The 22,127-nt window shown below is 46.2% G+C and overlaps 1 protein-coding gene across 1 annotated transcript in view; it reads right to left on the bottom strand.

Moving 5' to 3' along the window:
- Window positions 1-1,247: 1,247 nt before the first annotated feature.
- The window catches only part of Aox1 (aldehyde oxidase 1), a 65,446-nt gene continuing 44,566 nt past the window's right edge, over window positions 1,248-22,127 (bottom strand). The window contains exons 25-35 of the mRNA XM_036173261.1: window positions 21,203-21,394; window positions 18,696-18,923; window positions 13,665-13,760; window positions 13,131-13,259; window positions 12,434-12,508; window positions 10,409-10,461; window positions 9,251-9,365; window positions 3,694-3,759; window positions 3,144-3,332; window positions 2,506-2,673; window positions 1,248-1,529 (exon numbers count right to left, since the gene is read on the bottom strand). Of these exons, the coding sequence (XP_036029154.1) occupies window positions 1,479-1,529; window positions 2,506-2,673; window positions 3,144-3,332; window positions 3,694-3,759; window positions 9,251-9,365; window positions 10,409-10,461; window positions 12,434-12,508; window positions 13,131-13,259; window positions 13,665-13,760; window positions 18,696-18,923; window positions 21,203-21,394 (1,362 nt within the window). The 3' untranslated portion in view covers window positions 1,248-1,478. The remainder of the gene's footprint in view (window positions 1,530-2,505; window positions 2,674-3,143; window positions 3,333-3,693; window positions 3,760-9,250; window positions 9,366-10,408; window positions 10,462-12,433; window positions 12,509-13,130; window positions 13,260-13,664; window positions 13,761-18,695; window positions 18,924-21,202; window positions 21,395-22,127) is intronic.

The raw sequence follows: 22,127 nt of genomic DNA, 5'->3' as shown, positions 1-22,127 counted from the left end.
TCCACCAGTGGAAACCCCATGTCTATGAGCGGTTACTTCCAGCTCCTCTGTTCCCTCAGACTCTAGCAACTACGCATCCACTTCATCCTTGACAACTGGCCAATTTGAGACCTTTTGTATCGATGGACTATGAAAGCCATTTTTTGTGTGTATTTTCTTTCATTTCTATAATAATGCTTTCAACATTCAAATGTGCTGTAGTGTAGAGCCTTAGGAGGACTGAATGAATTCACTTTTGTGATTGTACTGTATTTTATTTATTAAATGTTATCAGTTGGTGGGACATTTTCCTACCTTTGGAGTATTGTGAACAATGCTGAGTGTATGTAGATGTTCCTGTGAACGTGTTTTAAATCTGTAATAATCGTGTGGAATTCAGTTTAACTTTTTACCCACCCGACTGCTCTCCCATGACTGTGCCGTGTACACCACTCCAACAATGGATAGAGCCTCTAGTCCTGCTAACACCTACTAGTCTCCATGTCCTGCTGACACCTGCCGTTCCATCGTTCCAACTACAGGGGATGTGAATGGGTCTCACTACGGTTTTGATGTACATTTCTCAAGGAACAACAAGGCTGAGCATCTTATGTGCTGATTGGTCATTTAAACATCTCTGTTCACTTTATTGGTCCATTTAAAAAAACAAACAAACAAACTGAAGAGTCATTTCTTCTTTAACTACTAGGTTTTAAGTGTTCAGTACCCAAGACTTTTGTCATGTGTTTGTCAATATCTTCTCCTGTTCTGTCTGTCTGTCTGTCTCTCTCTCTCCTATGCTGGAAATGAACCATGGGCCCCGAACACGTTAGACAAGCACTCTATCACCAATTATATCCTTAGCCCTTATTTTGTTGGGACAGAGTCTTGCTATGTAGCCCAGGCTGGCCTCGGACTCGAGACCCTCTGGCCTCACTCTCCTGAGTGGTGGGAATGTGGTTGCCACCTTTGTGGTTTTGATGAAGTTCATTTATCTCTCTCCTCCTGACCCCAGTGGTCCCAGAGACTCTTTAGATATGTGGCCCATATCTGTCATGATAAGGAAAGTGGGATGCTGGCTCTCAGGGACAAATGAAAAAAAATGAATTTACGGTTCACAACAGGGAAGAAATTATTTATAAAATCGTTATTCACTGGATAGTATAACTTTTGCTGATGTATACAAACCAAAAGTGAGCCACAGACAAGTGGTCATATCCAAAGGAAAGAATAATGAATGAATGAATGAATGAATGAATGAAACCACCTCAGAGGAAACAATTTAATATTTGTGCAATTTAAAATATGATTTGTGATTGCTTAGGTATGTCTGGAGTATGCTGACGCGAAACTTCCAAATCAGCTTTGTGTAAAGCAACGCTGTGGATGATTCTGGGCTGTGAAAATCTGGCTTTTGTAGTTCGAGTCTTTGAGCAGAGAGACCGGGAAGTGCATTCTGCAGCAGCATTGACCCAGTCCCTCCAGAGTTCACATTTGACTCACACAGGTATGTTCCAAGGAACGTAGGATCCGGGTTCATCTCTTGGAATCTGGGAGGAAAGAGCAAATTTGGATGCTTGTAGCCTAGAAACACGCTTGTGACTTAGGTTTAAAAAAATTGCCGGGCGGTGGTGGCACACACCTTTAATCCCAGCACTCGGGAGGCAGAGGCAGGCAGATCTCTGTGAGTTCAAGGCTAGCCTGGGCTATGAAGTGAGTTCCAGGAAAAGGTGCAAAGCTACACAGAGAAACCCTGTCTCCAAAAACAAACAAACAAACAAACAAACAAACAAACAAAATTAACAGAAGATAGTGAAGGCGAAAACCACCACAGGCAGCAGGGTCGATGAGAGATCAGAGGACACCACCATGGGATATATAGAGGCACCTTGGAGAGGGTCTAGCAGAGGGATGGAGAGCTTTCAACTCCATGTGGAGAGAGACTAAGGAAACATGGAATCAGTGTCTGTTTCCCCAGTGTGGGGTCCAGGATACTCTGCAAAGTCTGCACGGAAGGAATGAAGGAGGGATACCTCTCCCCCACAAGAGAAGGAAACTTGTCTTGTAGCTAGAGAGGAAACTGGGTGGCAAATCATGTTGCTGAACAGATGCCCAGAGAACTGGCGTGTGTGCCCAGCAGGAATGATACTGTGGGAGGGTTCTGCCATCACACTGCCAGTGCCTGCATGGCTGACAGTGGGGAGATATAAGAGTGACCTTGATTCTTGGCTGGGTGTCCTGGGTTCAGGCCGCAGGGGAAACATAAATCTGAGAGAATGAGCCTTCTGTTCCCTCCAAGTGATAAGGGCCTGAGCACACAGGAGACCAAGCAAGGCTGAGGAAAAGACACAACCCAGGGGCACAAGTTCAAGAGCCATTCCATCCCTCCCATGTGCCCTGAGGAGTCCCGTGTTATCTTTTCTTCTTTGTGGAAAAACCACAGCAGTGGGTTAAAGAAACTCAGCCATAAAGCCAGGGGACAGAAATGAAGGACTTTCCGTTATTTTCCTCCGGAGTGTAACATACCATTTTTGTGAACTTATCTTCACAGGCCATTCGGATCTTCTCTGGGGTCAGTGGACTCCCGAGCCTCAATGGTCTGGAGATGCCTCTCTCCTGTCGTGATGCGCTCACAGCATCATGGATGGCAAAAAATACCGAACATCCCAGGAACACCCCAGACTCTCCCAGACCCTGGAGAAAAAAAAAAATGAGCCAGGCAGGTTATGACACAAACTGCCCCTTCCTCTCTGAATACACAGGCACACTTGTATGTGTACATAATGCAGTATTTGTTAATTATATACATATGTAACCCACAGAACACCGTAAGTCAATTGTTATTGAAAAAGTAATTTAACCACTGATCCTACTATTCTTAGGATCTAGCTTAAGAAAATGACTTCAGATGAAGCAAGCACATGCAGGCATGAAGATGATGGCTGTAATATCCAAAGTCATATCAAACGGAATCTGATAGTTCATGTTAGGCAGATTGGGAATATTTGAAGCATTTCACCATGCCGTTAAGTTACTTTACAACTAGGATGTTTAATACGGACTCCTATAATCACAGTAAAGACATCAAACCACCAAGCAGACCAACGTCTCTCCACCCTACAGAAATCAAATAAGCAGGGACTTAGTCATCGAACACAGCTCACCTTAGATGAATACAGGGTGTTCGATTGTTCAGATGGGGGCAAAAAGGAAATATGCATCTCTGTGGGGATGTCACAAATGGCAGGGATTTTGTACTGGTTTGGGCCACGGCTGTACAGAACACCCTGAGGAGAGTAACTCAGCTCCTCTATCGTGTAGAGCCCCATTCCTTGAATAAACGCACCTTCAACCTGAGAGAAAAGAAGGCATTACTACCCATGAGCCAATACACCCAAGAGCATTTCAACTGCACGCTACTTGTCTGACCTGAGAACCGCAGTTCCAAGGGCCTTCCAGGAGTCCATCTAAAAACATTTCTATATATCCCGAGTCAGAGGACTGGGTTTTAGTGTTGGTTTGGCCATTGGAATGATACTCTAGAGGAGTCCTCCAATAAGGCAAATGAAACCCTTCACAGACTGACCTCAAACAGACCCAGCACACTAGGGTAAGGGGTCTCAGGTGACCAGCAGGTGATTGTTTCCTCTTCAGACCTCACAGAAGTTTTTTTTGCCCCACAAACAGGAAACAAGGCAAAATAGTTACACGTACCTGGCCTATGTCAAGGGCTGGGTTTATGCTGTTGCCAACATCCATCACAATGTCTGTTCTGATAGTCTAGAAAAAACAGATTAATGCAGAAGCTGAGAAATGCCTCCTGCCAGGTAGGGGATAAAGTCTTTCTTTGGGCCTACCATGTTATTTCATGATAAAGAAGCAACAAAAGTTTTATTATGTGACCAAGTTTATTATCTTAAAAACTTCTGTTTTTTGACATAGGGTCGCATGTAGCCCAGGCTGGCTTTGAATGTGATATGTAGCCAAGGATGACCTTTAGCTTCTGATTCCCCTACCTCCACCTCCCCACTGATTAAAGGCATGCACCACCATGTCTAGCTTATGTGGTGTTAAGGACTGAATGCAATGTCTCAGACATCCTAGCCAAATACTCCACCAACTGAGTTCCATTCCCAGTTCATTATGCATTTCTTAAAAAAAAAAAAGGTTTATCTATTTTTATTTCATGCTGATGAGTTTTTGCCTACATCTATGTGAAGAGACTCTGACTAGCTTGAGTGTGGCTGGCATGGCTCTGACAGGCCTTGCCTTTCTCCCTGACTCCCTCTGCCTTGGTAAAAACTGTTAGATTACATTCCTGTAGCTAGCCACCAAGGTATATTCCCTTATTGGGCCACTTCCTCCTCCTGAGGTTGACTACCAAGGTTCAGCTGTCAAACTATTAATGTCCAGCAATCAAAACCTCCCATTGGCTCACCTGATCAATACTTCATCCTAACATGGGGTTTCCCCTTGTATATGTATAAACCGCCATTTTCCTATGGGACATGTCTGTCCCCCTTCTATCCAGAGGCAGTCCTTTGTCCTCTGGGACAAATACTCCCTCACCCTTGTTCCCTTCCCCTTCTCCTTCATCCTCTGTCTCCTGTCTTTGTCTCTTATTCCCTGCCTTCTTTCTCTCTGAGACAAATGTCCTTTGTGCTGAGAACTTAGTCTTGAGGGTCCTTTTCCTTTCATATTACAGTATCATGGCCCCTCTGTGCATGTTTGATGCTCATGGAGGCCAGAAGAGTGCCAGATCACCTGAAACTGGGCTTAGAGATGGTTGTAGGCCAGCATGTGGGTACTAAGGACCGAACCTGGATCCTCAGCAAGAGCAGTCAGTGCTCTTAACCATCTCTCCAGCCCCCACACAAATACTCTCAAGCCCAGATTAAGCACTATTTGTTTTCCAAGGAAATAAAAGACTTTATTTGCTTTTGATTAGCTTCAAGCTGGATGTTGCAAGAGACTAAATTTAATCTACCACAACAAACAGTGAAATAACAAAAGCCTCTATCTTTGGTCTTCAAAACCCCTGTTGCAAAACTCTATGGCTCCTATCCAAGCTAATACACGGAGTCTATCCAGCTCAGTGACGTTTACTGAACCATGGAGTTCAGGAAGTGTCAGCTTGCATTTTCCCAGTGGAGACAAGAACAAATCCACCCTTAAGACTTGCTTTCTGATCACCTAAACATGCAGAGGACAGCAGGCCCCGCCTGTGTGCTGGTAACACCTCTGTCCTCCAACAAGTCTGTAGATTCTTTGACGTGAATGATGGTTTCCCACAAGTCTGTAGATTCTTTGACGTGAATGATGGTTTCTACCATGCTAACAGACTCTACTGATGATCGTTAAGGAACAAATAAAACACACAGCCGGGCAGTGGCGGTGCACGCCTTTAATCCCAGAGGCAGGCAAATCTCTGTGAGTTCGAGGCCAGCCTGGTCTACAAAGCAAGTTCCAGGACAGCCAGGGCTCTTATACAGAGAAACCCTGTCTTGAAAAAAAAAGGGGGGGGGAAGAAAAGAAAAGAAAATGCACCAGTTTTCTCATTTGGTCTCAGACTTGCAAGTAGCAATTTTCTGCAGAAAATTAGATAATGATCCAAAATGTCTGACTTCAATAAAAGTTCAGATAATTACCCTTCTTTTTTGCAAGACACAATTAAATGAAAAGTTCTCTTTGATACTAGTTAGCCTGATGGCTCTTCTAGGAGACAAGCAGCCTCCACGGGAGATGAAGAGGGGCATTCTAATGTCTAATGCTAGTGAAGGTTCTAAGACATGGGCTAATGGCTCTCTGTCACTGTATTTGGATGGGACTGGAGAGCGGGTCTGGGCTGTGGTAGCCTACTACCAAGAGGGTGCTTAATGATATTTGAGATTCACAGCCTGTGCATGCCCCTTCTACCAATCTCTGTCAAAGCCAGTCATTGTGACCACTAGGCCACAGCAGAAACAGTGGCACACCACACTGAAACAAGATTCTGCTTCAGGCTTCTGCTTCAGGTGTCCTCCAACGTGTTTATATTTTCAACTTTCTTTGGGGCCTGTACATCTCTGGGGAGTCAGCTACTGTGCCCTTGGGGCGCTAAGTGGACAAAGAGATCATTCAAGGAAAGGAGGCAATCAGCTAGCAGCCATGGAGAAACCACAGCCTCCCATTAACAGCTGTGTGATGGAGCTTAGAAGCAGATTCGATGACTGTAGCCCCCACCAAGTGCCTGGCCATCACCTCATGAGAAATCTTGAGCTGGAGTTACCTAGATAAACTACAACTGACCCAGCTGCTTGGCCCTCAGAGGTGGTGTTAGCCAATAAGCATTTACTATTTTCTGTTGCTAATTTGGGGGCAATTTGTTAGATGGCGATAGGTAGCTAATGTATAGATGTAGGTTCAAAATCTGGGAAATTTTTCAGGCAGTTTTACCAACATGAGAGTGGCTGAGAACCAGGCCTCCAGGAGGACTCCTGGTTGTAGAATATTAATTTAAGGTGTGTTACATTCATCTATGCTGTGGAATATTTGTTTAATGATGCAAAGGTGTGTTGCATTCTTTTATGTTGCATTTGTTTAACTCTGTGAAGCTGTGTTACTTGGCCTGTCTACAACACCTGATTAGTCTAATAAAGAGCTGAACGGCCAATAGCTAGCAGGAGAGGGATGTGCAGGACTGGAGGGCAGAGAGGATACATAGGAGGAGAAATTTAGGGAAAAGAGTGAAGATCAAGAAAAGGAGGAGAGGAGGGCACCAGGGGCCAGCCACCCAGCCACCCAGCCACCCAGCCAGCCATGGAGTAAGAAGGAAAGAAAGATATATAGAATAAAGAAAGATAAAAAGCCCAGAGGCAAAATACAGTTAAAGAGAAATGGGATAATTTAAGTTAGAAAAGCTGGCTAGAAACAAACCAAGCTAAGGCCAGGCATTCATAAGTAAGAATAAGTCTCCATGTATTTATTTGGGAGCCGGGTGGCAGACCCCCAGAGAATAAAAAACAAACAAACCAAAACAAAACAAAAACAACAACTACAACTTCTGGTAGGCTGTCACACGCTGGCCTTTTGTCTATGGGTGGTGCCTACTCTGAGCTATCAATACTGCACATGGCTTAAGACTGTTCAAACACACAAGTTGTATCTTGAAAGTTCCTACTGATGCAAGAGCTGTCTCTGTAGGCAGCAAGGGAAAGGACCGCCCTGTTGTTTCTGTGAGAACAGAGGCTGGGTTAAAGAGACGATGGAGGATTGAAAACAGCAATGTCTGGAACACTGAGGATGCTGAGTAAGAGAGATGAGACAACCAAGCTAAATAGACAGAGGAGGGACAGGCCATGGGGCTGGAGAGCAGGCAGCGAACCTGCCATCGCCTGCTCTCCAGCCCTTCACCCAAAGCCCTCAGGGAACACAGGTAAAGAACCTCTGTCCTTCCACACATCCCTATGCCTGATGCCACTGACTGTAACAGACGAAGTAATAAGGATGGCTTCCCACAAGAAACCTCCACCCAGAAGACCATCCCAGACTGCTCCATAGTCTTGGTAAATATCAGGTAACCAAGGAAGACTGCAGCTACAGTCTGGGTGGCAGGTAGGAGACTTAACTCTCTGTTGTGGTAGAGCTGCATGCTGGTCATGGAAATATAAGTGATCGGAACATAGTCGAATTAAGCCCCAGCAAGACATCGGTAAGGCTGGCCACGGCCATGCCGGTCAGGGATGACAGCCAGCAGATGGTCAAGACCAGCAGCTAATAAGCATGTGTCGGAGATGGACAGAGGCGGGTGGGGCCTTCAACCACCCCAACTGGGTGGGCAGCACATGAACATCTCCCATTGACTCAGCCTGTGATACTCCTAAAGAGCTAACATCTCATAGCAGTTACCCAGACTTCCTCCAGCCTCTACCATGGCCTTGTTAAAACCAAGGAAGTTTCCTGGTCTTTTCCCTCTTGGAAACGCCTCTACTCTGAAGAGCCTCTCACTTCCCCAGAATGCCCCACTGTGCTGTAATTCTCTTTGTAAGCTTGCTTCTGCTTTACATAACAGTCCCGGTGTCTGTAACTGTGAGTTGACCTCAGAGCCACGGTCCCAGGTCTCTTTGGCAACTATGAGTGTCTAGCAGCTTAGGTCCCTGAATCAAAAGCATAAGTGAGTCCAGAAAGGTCCAGTTCCACTAAAACAAACAAGAACAAAATCCTGAACCGACACCAGGTTAATTATTACTGTTCTTGGCTCTGAACAAGACCAACACATAGGAGAATCTAGACAGGGATGTTTCCACCAACTTTATATTTGAGGGCAAAGGGATTCAGAGATTAGTTAGCATGGAAGAACTCTCAGCATAATGTGTGACAGCTACTCTACCCCGAGTCATGCTTGGACTGGTAGTCCTTTACCTCAGTCCCAAGCCCCCGCAAAGAGATACAGTCTGAGTTAGAATCCAGACAAGTAAGATATCCTAGCAGGGAGGTATATATCATTTCAAAAATAAGGCTATACTTCAAAAATATATGCTAAGGACATGTTAAATGAAAAATTATACATGATAACTATCTAAGAATATAGACACAAAAGGTATTTGGAAATATCAAAAGCTGGAGCTTGCTCCTGGGTAGGTTTGGGCCCAGATTATCACTAAACCAGTAGTTTAGTCACATGGCATTTGTGAAGGCTACTGCAATCTCATTTGATGTATCTGTGATCGTTTATTATATATATAATGGCCAATAAGTGTTTTCTTTACCACTACTGGTACAGGAAAGAAGGCTGAGTCCTTGAAGCTGGTGTGCCTGTGTGTACATGAGTGTGAATCTACACCTTGCCCCCCAAAAATATAAAATGGCACTTCAGCTATCTAAGGAGAGGGCCTGGCTGGCCACTGCCTGTCCTGAGGTGACCCTTGGACCTTATTAACAAGGTATGGACACCTATGGTGTCCTTCAAGAACATCACACTAAGACACTTCTCATAAGGGGTCAGGATTGCTACAGTCTACACGGAAGCCCTCATCAGATGTTTTGAAGAGATTTCTCTCCTATATCCAGTAAAAGGAAAACACCTAAGAAGAAGGACTATTGTTTTCCACAGAAGACATTAAACACTAAGGCAACTGATGAGTTTCATATTTTTCCCCAGTACTACAAAGAGATCACCCTTAGGGCAAGTGCGTGGTGCCGGCGTCACACAGCCAGCTTCTGTCCAGTAGGCGCATGTGTGGAGTTTAAGCCTCTCACAAGTAGTCAGAAGACATTCCCAGGTGGTACTGACCTTATGATTCCCAGTCAGACAATCTATCTCAACCTCTGAGCAGGCAGCTCCATACACAAAATACTCAAAGGGATGGCCTTCCCCCTTCTCCCAGTTCATGTCCGACTCATAACCCCTGAAAAGAAACAGAATTGTTGAGGAGCACTGGTAAGTGATCAAGTCCTGCCTTCACAGACGATGATGATTAAACCAGCCCAAAGGGAGCTGTGCCGCTCACAGCAGTACATGTGTACAGGGATATGCCAGCACGTAACACATGCCCAACAGATGTGTCCAATAAACGTCTCTCCCATGGTCATCAGATTGGGGGTTCAACCTACATCTTAAGCCAACACTGTTTCAAAGGGGCTTATCTGCCCGCCTTTTCTCTCTCTGGCTCCAAGATTCAGAGTTCTGTGTGAGGAGTCAGGCCCGCTGGCTCCCATTGGCTGCCACTACCTCCAGGCTCTATGCTTGCTCTATCCCCCTCTCTTGGGTAAGAACGCCGGGTGAATGTCAAAGACGAAAGAAATCTAGGCCAGCAGCCTTCTAAGTCCTCTCCTGTCTTCCCTCTCTGGCCAGCCTGGAGGAGGCCATGAAAAACCCTTCCAGTGTCTATTCCTGATAGGCAGTTGGAGTCCCAGGCAAAGTGAGGACATGAGCTAAGACCTTGCCTTGTCTTGGCCGTCACCATGAAAACATTCAACTAATGGTTTCCTAGAGGCTGTGGTTCTCAGGGCTCCACAGTTAGTTCTCTCTCTCTCTCTCTCTCTCTCTCTCTCTCTCTCTCTCTCTCTCTCTCTCCTAACACCAGAGGAGCCTACCTTATTTTTTGGCTTAACTTCCATCCCTATTCTTGTTTCTTAACTTTAGGGGTAAATTACAGTTTCAACAAAAAGCCACGGCTGCGGATTACAAGCACTAATTCCCAGAAAGCTACATCATGGCCACAGTATGATCTGAATCAGCACTCAATTCAAGTTCACCTGTGCGAACCATTTTCTCCAAAAAAGGACTTTGGATCCTTGGATGAACTAGCAGCTAACTGTTTCTTCTAACAGCAGGGCTAACTGAAGCGGGTGAGTCAGGTTAGGGGCCAAAATTGCAACTAGAACTGAGATTCTTCCTCAAGCTCATATGGCTGTTTTCCATGACGTTTGATCAAAGGGACAATTTTACCTGAAATATCCAACAGCTGAGAGACTGATGCTCTGGTCAAAAGCAGTCTGTGCCTGTGAGGGAAGAACAGAACAGGAGAGAATGAGGGTTCCTGAGAGAATTGCTCAGGAGTTTTGCATAGCAATAACAAGGAAAGCCCCAAGTGAACGTTTCCTGTCACCAGCCTCCATCTACATAAGCATTCAGGGCTCGCTGTGTGTAATGGCAGCATTTGATCGACGCACATGGTTGTCATAAATGTCTGCCATGATACGTTGTTATGCTCATAAGCTGAACTATAATGGCCACCCATGTCCTGCTTATAAAGGGATCCATTCAGTCATCTGCAAAGACTTAGGCTATTAACGTGGCCAATTTGGGGACACAATGGTTGGATGTTTAATTTTATATTGTGTATCTGTCTATAACCGTTTCAGTTGAGTGGAGTGATTTTGCTAAATTATGCCAATGACATCCAATGGTCTCCTGTCTGTGCAAGTACATATGGTTGACTACTAAACAGAAAAACAAAGGTTAGGTGAAAAGACCCAAAAGAGATGGTGAAAGGTATGGTATTATGGAAGAAGGCGGGCTCAATGGCAGCACCTTGTGGTGGATAGCGAAGGAGGGTGTGTTCCTGAGTTACACCTGAATGCAATTTCTCCAGACAGCCATTTTCAACTCTGGGCTCAGGCAACACCAGGCAGGGGAAGAACAATGATGTCCAGAGCATATTTAGAAGTTTCAAATTCCATAATAATAATAATGTTTTTTCAAGACAGGGCTTCTTTGAGTAGCCCTGGCTGTCCTAGAACTAACTCACTTTGTAGACCAGGCTGGCCTTGAACTCAGAGATCAGCCTAACGCTGCCTTGCAAGTGCTGGGCTTAAAGGTGTGTGACACCACCACCCAGCTTATTTCATAATTATTCATTACATAAAGAGCCTTTATGAAATAGCAGGAGCTTTTGGGAGAGATACTGGTGACCAAATCCAGCCACCCACATTCTAAACATGCAGGTTCATCCTGAGCAACCTCAGGCCTGGAATCTTTCCAAGCAGAACTCTACTCCATACTTTGCCAAACCTGTGCTTTGATATTACAGAACTGAGGGGTTGGGGATTTAGCTCAGTGGTAGAGCACTTGCCTAGCAACCACAAGGCCCTGGGTTCGGTCCTCAGCTCCAGAAGAAAAAAAAAAAGATATTATAGAACTGATAATCTAGAGCAGTCAGCATGACAGCTGTGCCAGGGGTTTATGAATGTATGCTCCATGTCATCTACCACCTACCAATTGGCCATTTTGAAAAGTTAGCTAGTTGATGACAGACTGTGTGTCTTTTCCAACTAGCCTGCCAGCGTGCCAGGAAGCAGGTGAATGTTTGTAGTCCACTGGTGTCTATGATGTTTATAGAACACACCCCATGCTTGGTTTCCTATTTGTTTTTTATAAGTTATTTTATTCTTATGGATATGGGTGTTTTGTCTGCATGTGTGACTGTACATGCAGAGACTGGAAAAGGGTGTCAGATCCCTTGGAACTGGAGTTACATACAGTTGTGAGCTGCCATAGAGGTGCTGAGAATTGAACCCGGGTCCTTTGGAAGAGCAACATGTCCCCTTAACCTCTGAGCCACCCCTCCAGCCTCTGGTTTCCCGTCTCTCAATAAGTGTCTACCTGAGTTTTACAGAACGATTTCAGCATTTTTGTTTGTTTGATTTTGGAAGAGTGACTCCAAAGGAGAAGAACGCACAGCTATTATCCAGAAATCATCTAGGTCCCACAGGATGAAGCATTCATTGACTGTAGCTCAGGGCAGGAGTTGTAGTGTGGATGCCATCTTTCTCTGTGATAGAAAACTCCCCGGGCACACCACTTCTCTCACTACATGTGGATCTCCATGTGCCTCGAGCAGAGGGGCCTTTTAGCTGTCATTACGCAATGACAGTGCCTTTGAATCACCCTTTCCCTAGACACAATCCACGCCTACTCCTCTCCCCTCTCCTCTCCCTTGTTAGTTTCTCACAGAGAACCAGTGAGTCTCACCCAATCCTTCCACGTTCCGTGAGGATTCTTGTTGATGATGGGTTCAAGGCGTTTTAGAAGAGTCTGGCAGGCATCCTGCAGGTGATTTTTAAGTTACAATTCTAATAATGTCATGAAATCATCAGTGTCAAAACAACACGGTGTGTCATCCCACAGTGACCTCGGAGGTACGCAGGAACAAAGAGACATCGGGAATCAATGCAACAGAGGACAACGTGAAAGTCTATACAGGGATGTTCGTCTGAGTGCCTGTCAGACCCATACCGGTCTGAAAGGCAATGGCCTTACACACTACACTAGGCCAACACTTAACAGAAGGACTGTGGCACACCACCAAACACCGGTTGCAAAGCATTCATTTTCTGGGCACATTTGTTCAGGCTTCAAGCAGCCAGAGTGAGAGGGGATGGAACTGGGATGGAGCGAGGATGTCACCCAAAGGCTCTGACAAGAGGTAGGAGTCTGACTGAACACAGATGGGGGGAAATACTGGGGTGTCTGGGGTGGAATTAAGAGGACTTGCTGACCAGGGAAGCTGCAGGCACAGAACCTCTGAGTGTTTGCTGTGTTGCCTGCTGGATCAGTGCGCCTGCCCTGAACTGAGGAGACAAGCAGGATGAGACTCTTCTCGTCTGATCTCCAGCTATGGATTTGGCCCCAAAGGGTTAATGAATGATGTTGCTTTAGCGGGCTTTACCTTTACTGCCAGTCCATTGAGGTCCGCCACAACAGACCCTCCGGAGGCATTAGCGTTGGGGACGGTTTCTGTGCTTGTCCCACGCAGGTGGACGCTGGACATCGGCATCTTTAATTCACGGCTGACCACCTAGAATTTTGAATGTAAGTTTCTTTTCAGACTCTTTGGTTAGTTGCAGACCTGTGCACATGCCCGGCTGCTACAGCACACGTGTGCAGGCCTTATATGCATGACAGGGATGAAGAAGCAGAACCATACACTCCACAAAAACCCCCTCTCTTCTAAAACCCTGGTAGCCATTCTGGACTCCAAGTTTCAAACACATTTTCTTTTCCGTTGATTTTCTCATGTGAAATAACATCAGGAAAAGGCTCCAGGCTAGTACACAGTTTTGGCTAGTAGCTTAAAGCTTAAGCTGTCAGTTTTACAGCGTCCTACCCTTTTGTTTTGGGACAGAGAAATATGCCCACAGCCTTCCCTCATGAACACATCTGTGAGGACATACTCACCAGAATCCAGTGTTTGTGTTCTTACCTGAATCATTTTAGTGTGGACGCCCTGCCCCATCTCAATCCCACCGTGAGTGACCAGTGCAGAGCCATCGAGGTAAATGTGAACCAGGGCAGCTGCCTGAAGAGGGGATGAAAAGAGCTGAGTCAGAAAAGGTGCTAATGAATCCGGACATGTCGCCGCAACTAAAACACTTCCACCCCACCTCCTGGCCCTACCGTGTGTGTGTGTGTGTGTGTGTGTAGCCCAACCAGAGCCAAGGCAACAGCAGAGCAAGTATTGCATGGTGATCATTCCAAAGTGCTAATCCAAATAAGGTGCACAGAGACACATTCATTGTTTGGTTACAAAATGACCCTAAATTGGCAGTTCTCAACCTTCCTAATGCTGAAACCCTGTAATATAGTTCCTTGTGTTGTAGTGACCCCACACGCACCATAAAATTATCTCATTGCTGCTTCACAACTGTAATTTTGCTGTTGTTATGAATTGTAATATAAATATCTGATATGCAGGATATCTGATATGGGACCCTCAGCAGGGTCGCGACCCACAGGTTGAGAACCAGTGACCAAAACCATCTTGGCACAGACCTGCAGACCTCTGGAGTGGTCATCTGGCTGTTCAGTTCTTCTGAAGGATTCAGAAGCAACCAAGCTGAGCATAGAATTAAAAGCTCATCACTCAGAAGCAGCTAGACAAAGTGAATGTATTTTACCACTGACGAGCATGTGGCTTCTCCCAATTCTTACTGGGCTGAATTCACCTCAGAGTCTAATTCACTGTTACCTGTGATTGTTTATCTAAATTGTCAACTCCAAGGGACCTAGGACCACTGAGGAGAGACATCTCGGGACATTCCAACTGAGGAGTCAGGAGTTTGGGTTGCTTGAAGTGGGGAAATTCACCCTCACATGGGTGGCACCATTCCAAAGGCTGGGGTCCTCGGCTACATAGAGTAAGCAGAGTGCCATCACTCACTGCTGCCTGCTTCCTGAATGTGGATGCAGGGCGACGATCTGTCTCAAGCTATTGCCACTGTGATGGACTGTGCCCTGAGCTACGATAAAACCTTCCTACCCTCCATTGTGCCTGGCTTGATCTGGGCTCTGTAAAGATAATATCTATAGAACATTCTGGTGATAAGGTAATTTCTACTCCATAAACGTAGAATTAATTCTACTATGACTCTATTACTCAGATTCCTTATAAGCAGCCTTGGTCAAAGTTCAGGAATTCCACATCAGTCATCAGATAAACCCACACAAAGGACTGCTTTCCTAGATCAACTCTTTGCCCACCAGAAGGACTTTCACATCCACATGTGGCCTGTGGACCACACATGGAGAATGGCTCCTTTATCAACATCCGAAGGTGTGTGTTACCCTGGTGAACAAGCTGAAATCACCACCATTCCAAGGAAGACAAATGTGACAGTGAACACAATCTCCATTTTCCTGGTCAACAGGTGAAAATTAGTGATGTGTTGACAAAGGCACTCAGTGCCCAAACAGGCAGTCTTAGACTATCAAGCCATAGTAGTGGACCTAAGGAATGCAGAGATGTGGCAGATTGTGATTGTGTGACCCTTGGAGACACCATTTCAAGTTCCTGGCATTTCTTCCCAAATAAAAGATAAGGAGTGGAATCCTCTTCCAAGAGCCCAGAGCTGGCTGCCTGCACCATGGTGTCAAACAGAACCATCACTCTGGGGTTTGGTCTATTACATTTCACAGTACTCTGGCAAGGATGGATCCTAAGCCATCCCTTCATATTGGACACAATGCCTCAGGTGTACTAGGTGCTCGAGATCTTTGATACATGAGTTCACAAGAGCACAGTGATTCAACCTATTTCATACATGTTTTGTATTTTGTCTCCTTGGCTCTGGTGAACAAGGGTGGGATACACAGGTGAACTTAGTATGAGTAGCTAAGCTACAGTTACACTGGATTTCATGTGTTCTCCTCTGCATGACCCTGCTGGCGAGAGCATACTCCCTGCAGGTTCCAGGACAGCCTCTGTGTCAGAGGCTGCTGAGTAATTTGTTCCACGTGGTGTTGCAAACTCCTCCGGCCATTAAAAATGTCAAATTTTGTTCCTTTAAGTGATATACCACATGGCTCACTGTTAGCCTCACAAAAGATAACTCCACAAAGCTCCAGCTGCAAAACCAGCCTAACTAAAGTGCTGAGCCAGATGGTTCTCCAGTAGACAGAGAGAACTTCGTCAGCTTGGTGAGAAGTTAGCTCTCGTCTCAAAAGTCCCCAAATGCCTCAGCCAGGCCATATCTGGGGCCCTACTCTATGCCACTGCGATAAGCCCTGGAAAGGTAGAGGTTGACTAGATGCCACCTGCATCCTTCAGGGCTCACAGTCTGGAACTGAAAGCATCTGTAGGTGAGGTGCATTGGAAGCCCTGAGCAGCTGGGTGAGAGCTGCTTCTGTCTGGGAAGGCACTGTGAGACAATGAAGACATGTATGCATATGGAGTGAGTCATGCTCAGGTCAAATCTTGCTCTGCCTCTCACAAGCTGGCTGACCTACAGCTATGGGAATATGTGTGCAGACAGTTCTTCCCCTTCTCTGCAACCTATGTGTGCACACTCTTTGCATGTTAAACAAAGGGTCTGTGCACATAAACCTGAAATGTTGCTCTGCCCAGGGATGGGCTGAGAGGAATGTCCTTAACCACCCCCTAATCAGTAAACAACATCTTGAGAAACAGATTGCTAGCCCCCTGTGTTTCCTGCCAGAAGACAGACAGAATCACCATTGAGATGAGATCAAGGCCAGCACAGACAAACCCACCAGTCCAGGCTTGTGGGGAGGGGGTAAGGGTGTGTGTGTGTGTGTGTGTGTGTGTCAGGGGCGGTGCTCGAGTCTCATTCCCAGTGCCCTCCTCTATTTGCTTTGCCACAGAACACAGCTTTTCAGGACGCGCTTTCCAGCAGGTGTTCTGTGTGTGACAGATCCCCAACCCTCCACACAGCCCTAAGCAAGCTCTAAAGCATGGCGATCCACACTTCGTCACAGCTCTGAGGAGGAAGCTGCAGTGCTGGCCCTTGCCTCCTCTCTCCTCAGGTCAGCTGACTCCCACCTCACTTCCATCTAAGGGTGCTTGGGGGAAACAGTCTCCAGAGCTGCCTGGACACCAGGGTCAATCTCTGCCTGGATGCTACCAGCTGTGGAGCAGTGGGCAGGGTTTTGAGACTCCCCGAATTTCCATGTTCTCACCGTGAAAATGAGAACACAAATTTTGTAGGTTTGCCTGAGGGTAGAGTGAGACAAAATCTAAAGATGTGTTTTATTTTTGTATGTGTTAGATACACACACACACACACACACACACACACACACACACACACACACACACACCTACAGAGGACAGGAGAGATTGCTGGATGCCCTGAAGCTGAGTTTAGCTGTGCTAAACAGCGAAGGTTCTGGAAATTGAACCCCATCCTCTGCAAGAGCAGCAATTGATCCTAACTGCTCAGTCACCTCTCAGCCCTGAAAGGAAATCTAGGCAGACTTATAGCACAGTGGGTAACTGGTAATTAGTTTTCAAATGACCTTTTGAGAAGGTTCTGTGGTGGCAGAAGTATTAGACAATGGCCACCATTACCCACCGGCAGCCTGACATGATCTCCATCTCAAGACTCAAGAGGATCCACGACTGCTCCTCTGTGATTCTGTCTGCTGAAGGACAGATGGCCTGGCTGATCTTTATGCTAGCTGGCAGCTAGCATAAACCAAGGGGAGTTTCCCCTCCCTTCCCAATCAGTAATTGGGCCTTTGTCTTTGTCCTCAACCATGCCTCCTGACTATCTCCCTCATCTGAGTAAATCTTGTGCAGATGGCTGAGTGGCTCTGTGTTCTCTGTGTTCAGTCTCACCAGTGCAAACAGGCAAGGAGTGAGGAGCTACAGCAGGACAACCATGTGTACCATCCTCTGAGACATCAGGACAACCATGTGTGCCCATCCTCTGAGCCTCCGTGTGCTACTTAAAGCTGCATGCAGATGTTCTAAGGATGATGACAAGCTCAGCTGGGTCAGTTAGGTGAAAGGATAAAGATGGACGGAAGGGAAGGACCTTCCTACCCACTGCTCATGGTCTTCTCTGCTCCTTCAACACACAGCATAGGCTCCGAGGAAAGCCCATCTCACAGCCCCACCCACCCCTGGTTATTCCTCGATGAGACTCACCCAAAAGAAGGGGAACGTCCAAGTGATTGGCCAAGTGATGCATCTCTGTGTGTGTACAATACACACAGACATATGTAGTAAATTAGATAATGAGTCCCCCTCTCTACTATACAGCAAGCTAGAACACAGCAGTCCTTCACCAGTGAGTACACACAAGTTTCATTCAAAAACAGAGGTGGAACCAGTGAGTGGGGTTTAGTAGCTAAGCAAAGACTTACTTAGTCAGCTAAAGGAGCTAGAGCAACACTTCCCAGTCCTCCCTCTTTTTTTTTTTTTTTTTTTTTTAAGCTGAGGATCGAACCCAGGGCCTTGCGCTTGCTAGGCAAGCACTCTACCACTGAGCTAAATCCCCAACCCCCTGTCTTCCCTCTTAACAGTTATGAGGAGAACCAACTCCTAAAAGTTGTGTTTAAATAGTTAAATAATTTACTCTTCCAGGTTAGGTTGGCCCTTACCTAGAAAGGCAACAGGGCACGTGGTGCCCCACAATTTCCCATTTCTACTTCACGTCTAGAAACACAAAGTCACAGTGGCTGGAGGAGGAATCTCTTACTGGACAACATGAACATCCAGGGCCCTGAGCAATTATCTCAACCTCTTAGCACCAGCCAGAGGTAAACCACGGCCCCCACTTCCCACCAACAATGCTTCCGCCCACATGGCAGTGCAAGCACACAAGCTCCCGTGTACCAGGGTAACACAGGCTTTGCTGAGCACAAGCTGGGTGGGGTCTGACACAGGGCAGTGCCACCCTATGGCTAATCCAACATGGAGGACAATTCCTCAGTACCTTTGTTTCCCAGGCCTTTGCCAGGTGACAGCCCCATCTGTGTTTCAAGAACTGACCTGTCCCATGGCTACTGAGCCAAAACCCACAGGAAACTTCAGGGGAATCATGGCCAGCCCCCTCTTCTTCCAGGAATTCTCTGTGTTGAATTTTCCTACAGCTGTTTTCCTCAGAGAGTAGGAAGACTTGGCCATGCATTCTCTCCAGCACTCAATGAGGGTCTTGGCACCGATCTCTTGCTTGTAGTGGGTAGTATCGATTTCCTTGTACATATTTATGGTTCGAACCTACCAAAGGAGAGGAGATTAAGAAGTGAGGGGAAGCTCAGAAGACATAGTCTTGTCCACCCAATGGCCTTTTCCTCTACTTCTGCCCTTCCTGAAATGGCCAACCTACATTCCTCCTAATTGTTGCTCATGCCATTCTCAAAGCACGACATCTTTCTCATCCTCCATTCAGAACCCCATCAACTATGCTAGACTCTCTTGTTTCTGTGCTATTCTTGCGCAAGTTTATAGGACAGAATCCTTGGCCTCTATTTCCATGAATCTCAGTATGGTCTAGGTATGACTCTCAGTTTTTGTATTTGTGGGCATCTGTTGAAAGGTGCCCGGGCTGTACAGTCTGGGTTATTTAGATGCTATGGTGAGACAGGACCACTTACTCCCAAAGCCAATCAGCAGGGGTATTTGTTTAAATATAACTGATGGCTAGGAGGAAGGACAAATGAGATTACTTTGTAAATTCTTAGAGAGATTCATGCATGTGTACAATGCATTTTAATTGTTTCCATTACCCATTTCCATTTTTAGTACCTCCCCCCACCAACCTCCACCCCCATCCTCATCCCCGTCCCATTGGAACCTTTCTGCTTCCCAAACTCCCCCACCCATGCACTTTTTGGTGTGTACAAACAACTACACATAGTTACAGTTGCTTGTGTAGACATGGGCAGGAGGTTATTTTTTGAAGCCTGGGGAACCGACTAGCAGTTACACCACTGCAGAAAGCCACATGCCCTGCCGACAGCGACAGTCAACAGTACCTCAAGGCAGGGTGAAGCCTCATGAGCTCCTTCTACGATCCATGATGAAATGTTGACTGGCTCAGTCTTGGGCAGGTCTCATACAGGAAACCACAAATGAGCAGATTCTATCCCCAGATGTCTGACGCCCTGAGTAGACTGTTATTGTCTGCCCAGAACTGGCAACAAAGCCCTTCAGCTTAGAGCAAAAGAGACCAAGTGCCTTATATTCCTAGTTGAGAAAACCCTCACAGTTACGGCCAGCTCCTTCTCCAAGCAGATAGGGGACATGATAAACACACACTCTCCCTGAGCAAACCCTCTAGCAATTGCTCAGGCCCCTGTGAGAGGAAAAGTGGAATTCCACGCAATGTGCCATTGGAGGGAAAGTAGATTTTAAGAGACCATTCTCGACAGGAAGGGATGTCTTTGTGTAAACCCCCTCTCCCTCCTACTACCAAACATGACAAGGACAGAGGCTGTGGTCAGATGGCCAGGAAGAGAGGGACAAGGACCCCCCCTACAAGTTTAAGAGACATAAAGAAGATGGCTCCTACCTATAGTCATAGAGTTTAGTAGTAAGAGGGGGAAATGTGGATGAACTGAGGGTTTGGACTCTCCAAGCCTCCTGGAGCGGAGGCAAAGAGGTGTGGATCGTGAGGTCCGTCTGCAAGGATGTCAAAGAGAGGGCAGGAGGCTTGGGAACAGTCGTGTGTGTGTGTGTGTGTGTGTGTGTGTGTGTGTGTGTGTGTGTGTGTGTTTTCCAGGGTACTCTTCATCCTTTGTCTTCCCTGCCCCAGTGCAGAGGAGGATGAAAGGGGGAGACAGCTCAGCATGTTTCCCTACTTAAACTCCCGCACTAGAACCTGGGGTGGAAGAGGTGCCAGGGAGGGAATTACTTCCAGGGAGGGGTTACTTCCCAGGAGACTGAGTTACTGGCAAAGAGTGAGCTTGATTGCCAAACCTTTCTCCACCCTCCTGTCTTGCCATGTGACCCCTCTGGGTAAGGTCCAACAATGTCAGCAGCTGCGCAGTCATCAGAACGGAGCCAGTGTTAGCACCATGGCCCTAGACATCTGAAGTCTGAGTGAGATAGACCTCAAGTGTTTGCGTATGGATGCATATATACACATGTATATGTAAGCATATATACATATGCACACACACACACACTATCTATCTATCTATCTATCTATCTATCTATCTATCTATCTATCTATATCTATATGTATGTATGTATATGCAGACATTTTGTTATAGCAATATGCAATGACAACACAACCCCAACTAATGGGAACTTCTCACTAACCAGATGATAATCACACTCATAAAAATAGTGCTTCCCAGTTTTTTTTAAGGTGGAGCATGAGTAAGACAAAGACCACTAAACTTGGTTCCTGACTGTCTTAACTAGCTGACTGGGCAAACTGAGGCAAATCATTTACTCTCTGGATCGCCTCTCTGTCTTCAACCTGAATCATCCCAAGCATCCCCAGCTCAGATAGTCAGCATCTTTCATGCGCGAGACTAGAGGAGGGTTACCTGCTCGGGGGACAGGCCACACTGGACTGCCACTTCTGTGATACAGGCTTCGGTGATGAGCCCTGCCTGAGGGAAGCCAAAGCCACGCAAAGCCGTGTTGGATGGAAGGTTGGTTTTGCAGACCCGGCCCCGGCAGCGTAGGTTGGGAAACTTGTAAGCGTTGTCCATCTTCAGAAGTCCCATGTCTATCACCTGGAGAAACCCAGAATGGCTGTGAGAAGGCCTCAGCCTTCTGTGCATGTCCTACCGTGCAGACACCTTACAATGAAACAAGGCTGGAAACAGCACCCCTCTTCACGTCTCAGCAAAAATGCTGAAAGATGTGACACCCCAGTTAAATATATTTTGCTGTAAGATAATTTGAAGGGATTTGAATTCTTCTCAATTATTACCTTTAACTTTCACACTTTAAAGCAAATGCATTTTTTTCCCAAGTTCCAACTATTTCCAGAAGGCTTGGATATGTTTATAGCTCCCAAGCACTGGGCTTATTGAATAAAATAGTGTAGAAATTTTAAAAAGAGTCCTCATATCTGTTTTAACGCATGAATACTCAACCAGAAGAAATCATTCCTTCTACCAAATGTGGATATTTAGCAATGTCTGGAAATAGTTTGGGCTGCTAAGATTGGGAGGTAGCATGCCAATGACATCTACAGGCCAAGGATGCTGGTGACTATCTCACAATGCACAGGGTAGCCCCTGTTACACAGTTGAAAATATCCACAGGGCCAAAGCTGGGAAAGCTTGGTCCAGTGTTCACATCTATGGGAAGCATTGAGAGGAAACACAGATGCAAGCTTGGCCAAGGTTTCTGGGCTTCACTTGTGGTTTTCAGGGAGTAACTCTATGAGATTCTGCCATGAGAGTCTCTGTACTTTCAGTAAATGTTATGTAAAGAGTGTATAGTTCCTATTAGGTAACA

The sequence above is a fragment of the Onychomys torridus genome, chromosome 23, assembly GCF_903995425.1.
Source record: "Onychomys torridus chromosome 23, mOncTor1.1, whole genome shotgun sequence".
NCBI lineage: Eukaryota > Metazoa > Chordata > Mammalia > Rodentia > Cricetidae > Onychomys > Onychomys torridus.
This window is presented reverse-complemented; position numbering and strand designations above follow the sequence as displayed.